Raw genomic sequence first — 16,188 nt, 5'->3', positions numbered from 1 at the left:
TTTTTTAGACAAACTCAAGAGATTACAGGAAGTCAGCTGACTCGATATATCTGTTTTGTTTGTTGTAGTCAAACCCAAAACAACAACTTCTGCAAGTACAACCACTACTACAACACCAGAACCTTCTACTATTGTGACTCCTACAACCACTACTCCAGCTATAAACACAGATAGACCAACAACAATCAGAACAATCTCTATAACTACACCTACAGCGACAGTATCAAGTACAACCACCACCAGCCCCACCACAACCACTCACTCCAGCTCGCAGAGTTCCACCACCACACACTCCAGAGCCACTTCAACCACAGTGACCACTCAGTCCAGCACTAAAGCACCAGGGAATCGGTCAACCTCCACCCAGACAACAGCAGATCATAGACAGACATCTACAACCATCCACGGCAACAGCTTACAAGGGGCCAATGGCAATCTCTCTCATCGCGGTGAGTTTCTGCAAAAAAAAAATTATGTATAGCCTGAATGCATTTTTGAATGTAATTCGATTTGGATAAGCATAAACGTTAAATGTTTCCCTTTCTGTTTTTGTGTTATCATGGTCTTTTCTTTTTTTTTGTCTGCTTCTTTTTTTATTCAAACGTATATTACAATGCACTATACAGTTTAATGCAATAACTCCAATACAACTTTTCTCTGAGGAGTATGCTTTAAAAACAGCTCTTTAAAAAATATTTTTAAGACTTTCAATTAATCCTTTCAATTAATCATTATTTGTATTTGTAAAAAATTTTGTACTTTCATTAACTTTTTTGAAAATAAGCCATATTAAAAAACCAACATGAATACAAAGGGTAGTTTTTTGTATTACAGACATTCAAAAGTTGACAGTGACAACGAAGACAATTAAAATTATATTTTTAAAAATTTATATATTTTGAACTTTCTGTTCAGCACAAAATCCAAAAATAAATAAATAAATAAAATGCATCACTGTTTTTAGAAAAATATTATGCAGAACTGTTTTCAACATTAATAATAATAATAAATGTTTCTTGAGCACTAAATCTGAATGATTAAGGATCATTCATGAAATAAAAATTATTCTTTGCCGTCACAAAAATAAATTACATTTTAAAAAGTTAAAATAGAAAACACTTATTTTAAGTTGCAATAAAGTCTCACGATATTACTGTTTTTACTGTATTTTGATCTAATAAATGCAGCCTTGGTGAGCATAAAAGTCTTAATTAAAATATTATGAAAAATTTTCATGGCTGCCGAAAATTCTGCTTTGTCATCACAAAAATAAATAACAATTTTAAAATATATTAAAATGGAAAACACTCATTTGAAATGGTAAAATCTCACAATATTACTGTTTTTACTGTATTTATGGTTAAATAAATGCAGCCTTGGTGAGCATTGAATACCTTTTTCAAAAATATAAAAAAATCTTACCAACGTTTGATGTCATTGGGCTTTATGTAAATATTCATAGGACTGTTGTATAAGAGAAATATCATGTGATATTGCGTTGTTTTGCTTTTATTGAGCTTGTAGTTTTACTGAATTCCATCACCACTGATATTCAGCTGTAGCTTATATAATTGCTCTCCTACAGTACTCATACAGTAGTCCTCAGAGTCTGTGAAAGTTAATGTGTGGTGGAATTTGCTTGCCGAGCATCACTGGGCCACTTGAAAGTGATAGATGAGGCTTGCAGTGGTCACCCAGGGTCCCAGAGTGTATCTGTGCTGAATTAAAGCAGCCAGTGAAGACAGAGGAGCAGCCAGCCCTGACTGATGAACATTGCCCTCAGCCTTGTTCACTCTAAACTCCCCCCTCCAACTCTCAGGCTTCTGGGCTTTGACTGGGGACACTCAGGTACATGGCCACCTGGACACAGCAGGAAAAAAAGCATTAGTGACTTCAGTAATAGGATCTACATCCATGATATCCCTCTAAAAGTCTTTAAAATATGGAAAAACAACCAACATTTTAGTAGCCTTTATACCTCTCAGCCCATAATCAAAGCACAGAAGTGTTCATTCTTGATGCTAACTGTAAATTTGGGTTCTTGAATATTTTATGATTGCCAGCATATTACACTGTAGACATGGTGAAAGTCTCCATTAGATGAAACCTGTAAATTGCTGCACTGAGGATAGTGATGAATTACACCAGCACCCTTTCTGCCTTTTATGGCTGCTTGCTAATGAAGACAAAAACTACAAATGTGGCTCTTTTCTTAAACACTGCTGTTGGATCAGTAAGATTCATTTAGTTTATTTATTTTAAGAAGATGATTTTTCCAGCAAGAAACGATTCAATTGATCAAAAGTGACATTAAGGACTTTACATTGCTAATATTCTTTTAAACTTGAAAAAGAAATATTAAGAAGTGTAACGGTTTTCAACATTGATAATAAGAAGTGTTTCTTGAGCACCAAATCAAAATATGGGACCCTGGACCAAAAAACTGAGATAAGGGTTCATTTAACATCTAAAAGCTAAATAAATAAGCTTTACATTGATGTACGGTTTGTTATGATAGGACAATATTTGGTTGAGATACAGCTATATTAAATCAGGAATCTGAGGGTGCAGAAAAAAAAAATCTAAATGTTGAGAAAATCGCCTTTAAAGTTTTCAAATTAAGTCCTTAGCAATGCATATTACTAATCTCAAATTTAAGATGTTTGGCATAAAAGAAAAATCAATAATTCTGACCCATGCAATGTATTTTGACTATTGCTACAAATATACATGTTCTACTAATTACTGGTTTTGTAGTCCATGGTCACATATTAGAATAATTTCTGAAGGATCATGTGACACTGAAGACTGGAGTGATGGCTATTGAATTAAAATAGAAAACAGTTATTTAAATTAAATAATATAAATATTTTTACTGTATTTTTATTCAAACAAATGCTGCCTTGGTCAGCATAAGACTCATCTTTCATTAACACATAAAACATTAAGAAATTGTACCAACCACATACTTTTTGAACGTTGGTGTATGTAGCTATTTCAATGCCAGGCACACCAGCTGTGAATGTACCTGTAGATTTGTAAAATATATCACATATTGTGCAAAATGATCATAAAACCATGGGTCGTGAATTTCTGAAGCGTGTTAGCAATTTTCATTGCTCATAATGGAGTTTGTCAGCATCACCTGTTACAGGCCAATTGTTTTTTACTAAAAGCATTTCCACATTAATGAGTTTGGATACACTCCTTTTTGTTTTGTTTTTACAGACATAAGGCTCTGTGCATAATGATTTTCTGGATGTAATAAATCGTTCAATGCTCTTTTAATAGAAAAATTTAAAAACCCATTTAAAACAGGAACTACACACTATACACTCTCAGAAAAAAAAGGTGGTATCTTTTTAAAAAGAACACTTTTGTGCCTTTTAGGTACTAACAAGTACACTTTTGTTACTAATATGTACCTTTAAGTTACCAATATGGACTCTTTAGGTGCAAAGGTGTGCCTTTTGAAAAAGTACCACCCCAGTGACCGCTTTTATACTTTTTTTGTTCTGAGAGCGTATGGAAACAGAAGCAGATGATGCAAATGAAGTATTGCCATGGAAACCCACATGTCACTGGTATCACATAAATAACACACTCACTGTAGCTTTAAGAGGATCCCCTTACCGATAATACTGATGTAGTTGTTACTACATGCACTGCATTTCTTTTGTTTCGTACAGACAAGCCCTCAGGCTGTCTTGTCTGTATCTGTATGCTAATGCTGTACCATCTAGTCCTCTTAATCTCCCAGCTCAGGCTCTATTATCAGACACTAATTATGCTGTAGCTAATGGAGGGCCACGTGCTAATTGTGAGATTGAGGTGGGATTTATATGGTGGAAAAAACTGCTCAGCAGAAACCTTAAAAAGGAAAGCAACAGCACAAAGCAAAGAGCTGTATGAATAGCAATATATGGCCTTAAATGGACACTTCACCATACATACTGGAGAAGGTTCATTTAAATGAAAATGGCAGTAAAAACACACCTGTTACATGCTGCCACCTCAGTCGGTGTTTATTTAGAAAAATCTGTTCTCAGTAATTGTGGACAATACAGTGCTGTGTACTAAATCTGTTATGATCTTGTGATTTAAATGTAAAGTTAATACAAGTTTCTTCATCTTTGTTTCAGCTGGCAGTGGAAATGACCACTTCCTCCTTGGTAGCAATATAACCGTTGCGGTTCTGGGTATAGTCATTCCAATAGGTGAGTATTAAAGTTAACTAAGCATTTTATCCTGCATTTTGAATTCAGACTTGTTCACCGAGTAGATGAACAGCTTTTGCCCTTGAGCTTTATGTGCACTGCCTGCTTTGGAGACACTTATGGTGGTCCTAAGTAGCCATTTATAAACTTGCTGCTGCTCCGTTTAGCTTAATATTCCAGGTTAGATGCAATTTAAGGGCTGTCAGCAGCATGCTATTTCTTATTGAGATAATTGAAAAACATAATATAGAAATAATTTAAACTCAATTTTGAGTTTGTTAAAATTACAGAAACATGCATTTGTATTTAACTATATTTATACAATTATAATTTGTATTATATTTATATATTTGTTTCTATAACTTTTCACAGATGAGTTTATTACATGCTTCAGACTACTCTGAATATGGTTATACTTTGGTCACAGTGTGATATTTTCATATTTTAAATGTAATTTTTTTTTGTAAGCTTTTACTGTACACATTAGATTATCCACAGATGCTGTCGATTGAGCTTGAATTGTATTAAATCTAGAATATTCTTTATAAATTAAAAGTCTGTTACAAAAGTTTATATGACAGCAGACTACAGCAAGTTTTTAATTATATTTGTGCTCATTATGAAATTAGCGCTTTATAAATGGTTATTTTTGATCCTACAAAAAGAAGTGTCGCTCATGCATTTGGATTTTGTGATCATTCTTTCAGTTTCTACACATCATCCTTTTGATGGAAATAAACAATAGCACATGTGTATATAGAAAGTACAGTATATGTAAATGTATGTATCTCTATAGAAAGTCTCTGTCAAAAGGACCTGATGGGCTTCATTGATTGTGTGAACTGTGTCTGGAGAGTGGCTTAGTGGGATTGAAATGAAAAATACTAAGTGAAATACCTTTCTCTAAAAACTGTTTTAATAGCTCTTTGTAATTGCAGTCCCTTCATGGTCACTCCTCTTAGCTTAAAATTGTAGCGTTTTTCTAAATGCTTTCTTTTATTGTAGTTTGGTTAAAAATCGAATGTGATTCTAAGAATGCATCTCAAGTGTTTATAGCGAGACAAAAGAACCTGAGTGATGTAGAAAAACACATCATGAGGAGGTCTCTGTACCCCCCCCCCCCCCCCCCCCCAGACAATAGAGCAATTAGAGAGAACTTCCAGGGGACCAGAGCAGCCACGGCTGATCTTTTAAATTAGGGAATGGGTTAGCCAGACACTGCAGGAAAGCCACACATGGTTATCAATTCATCCTGGATAGCAATGTGCTCCCCCCAACCATTAACAATGAGACGTGTGTGAGCATACACACGATCCAATTCGATTTCTCCTGGTCCCCTTAGACCCCTTCTTTCTCACTGAGCAGCATGCGAGCACCCCCTTCACATATTTCACTAAGCCACTGCGTGTGTGTGTGTGTGTGTGTGTGTGTGTGTGTGTCTGTGCGTGTGAGAGAGAGATGGAGCAAAAGGGAAAGGTGTGTCTTTGGCAGCCCTAGTTTTAAAATATTTATATCTGCTATTTTTACACCTGCTTTTTAAGTAGCCCTTTTTGTAGTAATATGACAGGCTCTCCTTAAATTATGTACAGTACCATTCAAAAGATGGGGGCTGGTAAGTTTTTTTAAAAGAAGTCGCTTATGTTCACCAGGGCTGCATTTGTTTGATCGAATATACAGTAAAAACAATATTGTGAAATATTATTGCTAGTTTAAAAAATTATAATAATGTATTCCTTTGTTGGCAAAGCCATTTTCAACAGCCATTATTCCAGCCTTCTTCAGAAATAATTTTAATATGCTGAATTTAATATTTTTATTTAAAAAAATATCAGTTTACTTTGATCCATAAGAACATCATTTATTTGAAAAAGAAGGCTTTTGTAATATTATAATGTTTCTATCATAACCATAAGTTTAATGCATTTTGACTAAAATTTATGATTTAAATCTCACTAACCCCAAATATAAAAGCTGTTTAGAATGGATTTATAGAGTCCTGCACACTATTTATTATACACTGTTTATTGCTTATGATTTAAAAATTTGATGGGAAACAGTATGCATCATTGTCACACAACCTTGCAGCATTACAGTTAATTCAGCAAGTTACCATAAAAAATAAAAAAAACATTCCCATAACTTCAAATCAAATAAAAAATAACTTTTCCAATTAAACTGGTAAAACATATATTTTTTAGTTATTGTTAATTTACTTTCAGTTTATCAGTAACTGCAAAACAGAATGTATTTATTTATTTATTTATTTATTTATTTTACTTTTTTTTTTATTCAATTTATATTTATGCTAAATGTACCCATGCTGGCATAAACAGGCAAATTTTTGTTATTCATTTTATAAATTATATTTTATATGAGTTTTGTCTGTTTAAATGTTTGTTAATATGGCTATAAAATCGCTCAAAAAAGGGTTTACATTTTTTTTAATCCTTAAGTATGTCTGTAATTTTGTTAAGTGGGTTCCAACAACTGCATGAAATGAAATGAGATTTGCTTTGATACATAATTTTAATAATGAAACACATTTTATGAAACCATTTAGCCCAGGACTGCCATGATACACCTTAAGGTTTGAGTGTATGAGCATGTATGTATGTATGTATGTATGTGTGTGTGTGTGCGTGTGTGTGTGTCATTTGCCGCTTTGTGTCCCCTGGCTGTGTTAACCCCCCTGCCATATGTGTTGACTGTGTGTTAAATGCATGCAGTTCCTATCCTTGCCACAGTGGTCATCGGCCTGATGTGTACCGGAGGCTACCTGGTGTGGCGCAACTGGAGGAGACGGAACACCAAGAGCATGAACTTCGACAACCCTGTTTACCGCAAGACCACAGAGGATGACGACGACGAAATCCACATCGGCCGCAGCGAGCAGATTGGCCACGTCTACCCTGCAGTGAGTGGCAGTGCCAGACAGCCATACCTAGCACTGCCACTGGGGGGTGGTATCCCAGACCCGGCAGCTCACTGGTACTCAGGGGCACCTATGCTGTCCAGCGCAAAGTGAACAAAGGGAGGAAGGCAGTTGGATAGTGTTAAAATGTGGGCGAGGCTAAGACAGTGTTCCCTAAGAGAGGGCATTATGCTGCCTCTTCCCAAACACATTTTTATATTCATAATTCACCACACATTTTCATTCAAATGTATGTTTAATTAGTGTATGGATTACCATGTGAGGTTTCATTAGTTTGTATGTGTTTCCCATAGGCTGAGTCCAAAATTGCATTTTCTCTAAGTAGGTACTTCTTTTGAATAAATAATTGATAATATTGTAGTATATAGTATGAATGTGTGTAATATGAATTTAATCCAGATATACCGTGTGTTGCCATTAGCCCCATCACACAGTAATAGCAGTAAATTGGCGTAAAATTACCGCAACAACTTTACTGGTGAATACAAAAATGTGCTGTTCACACAGGCAATGACATTCCGTCTTTTTACCAGTAAAGCACCATTCCCACGTCAGTTTCAAATTACCTGTAAATTCAGAATCAGAAGTTACCTCTTAATGGCTGTGCCTCTTTTTTTTTTTTTTTTTTTTTTTTTTTTAATGTTTTCATTTTAGCATAAAACTTTCACATTCATGCTGCTGCTTTTGGCCAAGAGACATCATATTAGTCAACTTCAAACTAAACTAAACAGCGAGGAGTAAATGCGTCCTCTGCAAATTTTGAATTTAAACGTTTATGGATTGGCCCATCAGTGCTTTCTCAACTTTTATGGCTAATACTGGTAATCTCGTTCTGCATTCACACAGAGAAGATTACTGGTAATGTTACAACTTCTCATACTGGTAAATTAAAAAAACGAATTTACCAGAATTTTGAAAATGTCCTGTTTACACATGATCTCTTAACGGTAATTTACCGGTAATTTAGCAGTAAAAGTATGTGTGAAAGGTGCTTATGTCATGTGACCTATCAACTCTTTAACACACAAGTGGTGTGCACATCCCAAACATCCAAAAAGGATGCAGGTGCAAGACAACTGAATAATATAATCAACTCTTTACCTTGGCATAATGCGATAGTAAAGCACCCAGGAACGTTTCACCTATTGTTTTATGACTACTAAGAATTCACACATACTACTCCTGTCTACTACTACTATATACTAGGATATTATGCAATTTTGGATGCAGCCGCAGTCTTCGGTTTCTCGTGATGTGTGTGTGTGTGTGAAGCTTTAAATGCTTTCCATGTTTGAAAGCTTTGAAATTGTGCTCTCCCATTATCCCATAAAAGTTTTTTTTTTTTTTTTTATGAATTCATTATAACTGTTTTAGGGATGAGCAACGAGCACCTTAAATGACTGGACAATCGTTTAATATATTCTAGTTTATTTATTTATGTAGGTGTTTTGCTGGTAATTTATTTGGGTGATGTAATGATTTATTCATATATTTGCATAAGCGTTGGCCTGGGCTGAAATAGTTAACATGGCGCTGTTGAGAGCTGTTAGTCAGATGGAGGGATTAAACAGTGTGATTTGAACTTCCTGTGCTACAGACGGCATGTCAAGCACAAGCAGAGATAAAGACATCAGTCGCGCAGCAGAAACGGGGCGGGCCGCTCCAGTGGCATAACAAGATTCTCTCAAGCGCCCCACATGTCGCTCCTCACTGTGTGTCTGTGTGTGGAGGATCTGCATATCAGATGTTTCTGTATCCGTCTCCTTCTCCAAAGGACTTCTTATTCTTTCCAATGTGTATATTTCTCACCTTCTTTTCTCTCAACACGTGTAACTGTTTTTTTTATCTGCTCTCCACAGCGCGTGGCGCTCAGTCAGGACGATGACGGGTTCCCCTGAGGGCGATTCTTGCACTCGCTCTCTCCTTATCCATCCCTGAATCCATGCGTCCTTTAGTCCTCCATCTCTCCTTCCATCGAGGAGGTCGCACGAGACAATGCAGCAAGGCGCACAGAGCCAAAAGGACACAAGAGCACTTGCTCTCCACAGCCGAGAGCTACAAACTGGGTTTGTCTTCTCGTAGTGTCGTTTTCAAACCATAAACCCTCAGTCAGGCAATAATCATTAGTTCTTAAATTAACTATTAGCATCATTCCTGCTCTGTGTCAGTAGAAGTAGATAGTGTTGTTTAATGATGACTAACTTCATAGCTTGTCACATTAGTAGTCGCTAACACTCTCCTGCTGCACTCGTGCTGTAGTTTTTTAATTAGAAATAGCATTTCAAGCTGGTTTAAGTTGATCTATGGCCATTTCGATTGTTGGGAGAGAATTGAGAACAATCCATCCTGTGAACATTCGAGATACATAGAAGGAAAATATGAAATAGGATGGAGACGCGATGTGGAAAATTCATATTTGCAGACATACTAAACACAAATTCCACCTTGTGGCTGTTATGCATTCATATAATCTCACAAACAAATAATGTATCGCAAACAATAAGATTTACCTTGTAAATAAATCAGAATCTGTACTTTTCTGTCCATACTTCCAATGACAAAACTAGTATACTTTCATGTCTTCCATAGTCACTCCAGTCAGATTTGACCCTTCTTAAAGTTCTGCAGCCACTATCTGGAGATGAAGGGTTTCACCCCCGAACTTTGAGAGGCAATATATATATATTTTCCATTTTTATTTATTTCACCAGCACTGAGGCTTCCATTTTTCTCAAGTTTCTAGGACCAAGTTAATTCTTCCTGCCCAGGCACATTTATAACCCCAAAACTTTAGCTCAGGACATCAGTTTTTCTAAAATCGTATCAGTTATCGCAAAAATCTGTGTGGTTTGTTATCACAAACACGCTAATAGATACGGTAGTCAGGGTTTGATAATGGCTAAAATGCTGTTTGTTCATATCTACAGTCTAGATCGCTCCCTCTCAGACAGGCAAAAACACACACTCTCGCACAAACTGCGTCTCTTCCGGCCCTATATTCGTCATGCCTCGGGTAAAACTCTTTAGCATTTAGCATGCTGACAACAAGACACCGCCTGCCATATTGGGTGGCTTAATGGCGTGATAGATTAGAGTCATAGATCAAAGCTTTGCTCCTCTGAACAGTCATCTGTTCAGGAAATGTGGAGTGCCTGAATATAGGCTTCCTGTACATATCAACTCTCAAACTCTCTCCATTTGATGAATGAGTGCTTGGTTATTTCTGTATCGCTGTCAGCGAGGGCACTGACTGATTGAACTGGTGTATAAAAGTAAAAATCAGATTTTGATCTACCTGGATATGCCTGCTGATAAAAACAAAAAAAATCTCAAACCAGCCAAAGTATTTTTTATTTTTTATTTTTTTTGCTGGTTTTAGAATAGTCTGAATCGATTGTTTGAAGGGTTTGATATATTTTGATATAACAGTGGTTATCACCTTTAGAATCCCCTTTGTCCAAGACAATAATCAAAGGCCCTCTAATATAGACTGTAATTCATAACTTAATTTAAGTATTATTGGGGGACCCCTGATAGTTTTCCATTTGGCCTGGTTGAGAACCACTGATTTACAGATCTTAGAGGCCGTCTAGACCAACAAAAAACCTTAGGCTGGTTTAAGATTTTCCAGCATTGATTAAAACTTGGCATCTGGCAGTATGTCTGTGTAGTGGGGTGTGTTGTTAGATCAAATGGTTATGAAGAACTAGTCATGTTAGTTGCCCTGCTGTTGGAGACTACCGAAAAGTCCCTGAGACCCGTTTGTTTGGTTCTGGCCCGCATGTGGGTGGTCTCGCGTCTGGAGTGGTTCTTTACTCCTGCCACCTTTGCTCTTCTCTGCTGTGATGAGGAATCTTGTGTCCAACTCTTGTAAAACATCCCTCTTCATTTCAAAGAATCCTCCATTAGGTCACTGTTTGTTTTCCATTAGAAAGAGAGACCGTGTGGGAGTTTCGATGCTCAGGCTTTTGTTTGTGTGGATTAAAGAAGCTGCCGCTTGTAGTTTTCTGATCAGATGGGTTTGACATGAAGACATGGTTTGGAGAAAACAGGTCTTTTGTCTTCGATAGTATAGTTAGTTTTAATCTTCATCCCTAACCAATTCTCACATCAAATTGTGTATACAGTATCGAAAGTATAATGGATAAATCGATTTTCTAGAATTTTGAAACTGAAGCAGTAACGTTTTAGATGCTTCGTATACTTTCAGAATATATAAGTTCTGAAAATGTGAAACTTTAGTTTTTGATTTGAAAATCGCAGACTAGCAATACAGGGTAAACAAACTGCTTCATGTGCTTTTTCAGAACTGTAATGTCATAAATTATTGTTTGATCATTATCAGTGGTTTCTTCAGATGCACCTTGCTGGAAAAAAAATGCTTAAACCATCCTTATCTAGTTTGCTGGTTTATTAAATCTGGTTTGCTGGTTTTAGATGGGTTTTGGGTAATTATCATCTGGTTTAGATTGAAAGACATGATTGTAAACTAACTAACCACCTAGACACCAGACTATGAGAACAACAAAGACCAGAAAAATAAACCGCTTAAACAAGTTTACAATGTATTTTGGGCACTTATCGGCTGAATTAGACTGGAAGACAAGCTTGTTGACCAGCTGAACTACCTGGACGCCAGACTAGGAGACCAACTAAGACCAGAAAAAAAGTCTAAATTGGTTTTATATTGGTTTTGGGCATTTAACGGCTGATTTAGACTGGAAGACAAACTTGTTGACAATCTGAACCAATTGGACACCAAACTAAGACAAAAAAAAGTTAACTAAACTAGTTTTAAATGGTTTTGGGCATTTGACAATTGGTTGGCTTGGAGATCAGCTTGTTAACAAGCTAAACCAATTTAAAAACAGCGGTGCCAGACTGGAAGACCAATTAAGACCAGCAAATAAGCTTAGGTTGGTTTAATCATTTTTTTATATATTATAATTATTTTTATTTATTTTTTTATCAGAAAGGGTATCATGCACATTTTTTTCCCTGACCCCAAACTCATCGTTATTATCAGGTGCTGCTCTAGAGTTGGCTCAAAATGTTTTTATGGGAAACTTTGTTCCATTGAGCTCTCTAGCTGTCAAGGTTTCTACAAACAGATCTCTTAGCGTATTATAATTTAGTATGTGTGCGACACATATTCAATAAACACATGTACGGTCTGCACACAGAAGGTTCTAGAACAGACTTTTAGTCCTTGGATTTTCTGCCTCTCTGTACAGTAGATAACACACCGTTCTTTGTGACCACTGTCCATCATTCCTACTCTATGCATATGTACCGGCGAGTCCTGCCTTCCTATAGCACTGCAGGGACTCGCCACGCTGCTCCTTCACCCCACTCCACTGTGACTAACATTCGTGATGTCAGTAACTCCTCCTCATCACTGTCTCCCTGTCGTCCCCATCAGCCCAACAAGTAGGACATTGCTTTCGAAAGGGCTACAGTTCTTTGAAAATGGACGACACACTGGACGATAAGCTGGAACCTCTCCTGGAACAGTGCTCCTTAGTTTGGTGGACTTGTAGAGCTGATCAGCCGACTCTAAATGCACGAGTCAGGTCCTCCACACACATGATAACATTCCTGTTTGTTCTCTTTGTGACCTTTATTTTGGTTTCCCTCTGTGAGATCATGTTGACATGATGTATATTACTTGAAGAACTGTTCATTTTCTGTATGGTTTGTAGGTGTTAATTTCAGAAGAGGGGGAGGAAGGAGGGCCTGTCATTCCTGTCATTTTAGGAAACATGCGTCCCGGTTATTCCATAGCGGTTCGGAGACATTTTGTACGCTGTTTGTTGCACAAACTTTTTCAAGAAGCCTTCTGCACTGTGTATATGATTACATAGGATGGGGGGAAGGGTGACCGTTGCAGTCCAATGAGTCCGAGTCATGATTTGTAAATATGTTTTCATACAGCAAAACTTTTGATAAGGTTTTAAACATTTCTTGTAAAAAGCAGATGTGTATATAAGTCTCCTGGACGAAAAAGAGTGTAGACCATACATGGATTTCTTTGTACTCAAGAGCACTGGATTTCTTTACTACTTGATTGTAACTAAAATTAATAATCTGCCAAAGTGTTTTCAGTTCGTTTCTTCTTCCTCCTGGTCTTAATTTTATTTTTGCTTTTTAACCGTAAACATTGCAGAAATAGTGTTTAATTTGTATATGTACATTTATTTAATAGATAAATTAAATTGTAATTCTATTTAATAGGTTACACTCAGTGTTGAAAGAGAGGGTTACAGTTTAATTTATTGGTGCCTTGTACGTGTTCATGTATATTTTTCCAATAATGTTATGTTTTTTTTTGCTTTTCTGGTGTCTGTGTCAGTGGGTCAGAGGTGGTGGGGATAGGGAGGGGGTTTTAACGTTAGCAAAACTATACTTACATGGAATATCTGTACTGTATGCCAAAATGGTCTCACTCACGTTTCTATGAAATTCAAGTTGTTGATAAATATCTATATATTGATATATTAAATTGTTAAAAACGGCTCATTTGTCACTCTTTGTCTCCCTCTTAAACATTTTTATTAGTTAAATGAAAACAGTTGTTTGTGGTTCTGTTGTTCTGCTTTTAAATGTCCCTTTCCTGCATACCAGCTCATGATTCTTGTTAGTATGCCGACATTGCGGTTATGCCTGGCTCCCCAGAGGAGACCGTGGCTCTGTGCCTGGTAATGGAAAGAGGAACTCCCCCACCAGGTGTCACACTGTGATTTTGCTAATGTCTGCGGTGAGTATTAGCCTCCAGGGAGACCTAAATAAAATGGGGAAACTGCTTGAACTCCCAGCGACAGCCCCAGACAGCAGACAGATTTAATGAATGTGATTTTTACTAAGTTGCCATGGTGTTCACCTGAAAATCTAGATTCTGTAATCATTTACTCACCCTTATGTGGTTCCAAACCCATATGGCTTCCTTTTCTCTGCAAAGCACAAAAGTAGATATCTTCTAGAAATGTAGGTTTGGAAAGACACAAGGGTAATCTTTTTTTTTTTTTGGTCAAATATCCACTCAAGTGGGTAAGTAAACCAACATACTGCGCTAAGGACATCCCGCTCGAGGACCTTTCCTACACTCTCAGAATTTTTTTTAACAAAAGCGGTCACTGGGGCGGTACGGTTTTGTACCTTTTAGGTACTAATTTATACGCTTTAGGTACTTATATGTATCTTTAAGGTATCAATATGGTAAGTACAAAGATGTGTCTTTTGAAAAGGTACCGACCAAGTGACAGCTTTTGAACCTTTTTTTCTGAGAGTGTAATCCCACTCCCACTTTGTTTTCTGTGTGTTCTACATGATCATAACAAAGGCAAAAACTATTATTTCAAGAGAAAAAAAAAAAACACTATAGTGCATAATGGTCTGGGCTCTGGAAATAAAAATAATCTTTGACTTTTTTTTTTTACCTTTAAAGATGTTAATTGATTCTTTTGATTAATTACATTATTTGAAAACGTTTTTTTATTTTATTTTTTTATAATCATTCTTGACAGCAGAATTGTTAGTGGAAAAACAACACTACCCATGATTCTAGAAAGAATGTCTACCAATCAGAGAATGACTGTGAGCAATCACACCAAAAGTGTGTGTGTGTGTGTGTGTGTGTGTGTGTGTGTGTGTGTGTGTGTGTGTGTGTGTGTGTGTGTGTGTGTGCGCGCTTTGTTACTTTGTGGGGACCAAATATCCTGTGGTGGAAAAATGGCCTGTGGCCATTTGGGGGAAAAAAATCTTAAAAATAGTCAATGACGTTTATCTGAATGTGTGGATATGGCCTGCGCTAGAGGACCAACAGTTGTGAGGGCACTCTGATTAATTTCTATATAGACAACCCTATTTATGATTCTCTTTTATTGGTTCAATTACTTTGCCCATTGTAGCACTCTCTGAAAACAGTCCTCAAAGAGAATCTATGAAGATCCATTAAAGATTTTTTCCCCAAATCCTTAATCGTTACTGTCCTGTCCTTCAATAAATTATCACAAGTACAGTTATTTCCTCTTCCTCTTTTTTTTCAGCTTTATTTTAGCACAGCAGATGACATTTAGCACGCTCTCCTACTGTGCGAACATCCAATTACTATGCAGCTGGTCCCACTGTGGCAAAAGGAGCTGGGTTTGTCTGTGTCATCTGTCTAGGTGAAAGGGAGACAGAGCATTCGCTAAAAGCTATTAAGACTTAAAAAAAATTCATTCTTCTACCAGGGAGTGTGTTGTTTGCAAATAAACAAGGAGCTGGAAAAGATGCATGGAAAGCATGAGGGTAATACTGATTAGGATGGGGAAATGAAAAGTAGCATTTGGGATTAAAACCCAATATGTTCCTGTTTCCCTCCTTCCTGCTTTTTTGTTAAAGGGATAGTGCACCCAAAATTGTATTTAGACTCAATGTCATTAGAGACCTGTAAGAAGAAATGCTACTATGCAGTTACTGTAAATTTGAAAAGGAGCTTTCAAGTTTAAAATCTGACTAAATGTGTTCCAAATCCCAAAATAAAAATGTAACGTTTTAAATGTGTGTTATGCACAAATATTAAAAAAATGTATGCTTGACATATGAAAGATTTCTCCAATCTTTTAGTCAGTTTTTCTTTTGTTTTTATAACAAGTTACACTTGGATCTGCATCACAATAAAAATCAGTTGCTTCTTTCCATTTCATAGCAACTTTAAATTTCGTCCCACATGGCGCACTATACACTCTACACTATGTACTCAATTAATGCACATTTGAGACTTATAGCCCAGGGGTTCTCAAAGTCTACACTGAAAGGTCCAAATCAGAATTTTCATCAGTGCCAAAGATCCAGACTGGAACAATCGGTTATTACAAAACTTGTTTTTAATAAACACATGGCGTGAATAACAAATAAATAATAATTTGTTAAAAAAATAAAGTGCCCTTTGCATTCAAGATACATAAGTGCAAAAGTGGCAAAACAATTAATTTAAGTGTCAGCAATAGAGGTCGACCGATAAGGGGTTTTCTCTGGCCGATGCCGATATTTAGAAAT

General features: G+C 36.5%; 1 protein-coding gene across 4 annotated transcripts in view; it reads left to right on the top strand.

Annotated features, from left to right (window-relative positions):
• The window catches only part of lrp8 (low density lipoprotein receptor-related protein 8, apolipoprotein e receptor), a 183,920-nt gene extending 170,256 nt beyond the window's left edge, over positions 1 to 13,664 (top strand). The window contains exons 16-19 of one of the 4 annotated variants that reach the window (XM_052559329.1): positions 69 to 449; positions 4,143 to 4,217; positions 6,962 to 7,131; positions 9,009 to 13,664. In XM_052559329.1, the coding sequence (XP_052415289.1) occupies positions 69 to 449; positions 4,143 to 4,217; positions 6,962 to 7,131; positions 9,009 to 9,047 (665 nt within the window). In that variant the 3' untranslated portion in view covers positions 9,048 to 13,664. Of the gene's footprint in view, positions 1 to 68; positions 450 to 4,142; positions 4,218 to 6,943 lie in introns of all 4 variants that reach the window. The other 3 variants (XM_052559328.1, XM_052559327.1, XM_052559326.1) reach the window with 3 other exon arrangements.
• The last annotated feature ends 2,524 nt before the right edge of the window (positions 13,665 to 16,188 follow it).

This window comes from Carassius gibelio, chromosome B6 (genome assembly GCF_023724105.1).
Source record: "Carassius gibelio isolate Cgi1373 ecotype wild population from Czech Republic chromosome B6, carGib1.2-hapl.c, whole genome shotgun sequence".
In the NCBI taxonomy this organism is placed as follows: Eukaryota; Metazoa; Chordata; class Actinopteri; order Cypriniformes; family Cyprinidae; genus Carassius; species Carassius gibelio.
The sequence above is the reverse complement of the archived record's forward strand: the minus strand, read 5'-3'. Positions and strand labels throughout refer to the sequence as shown.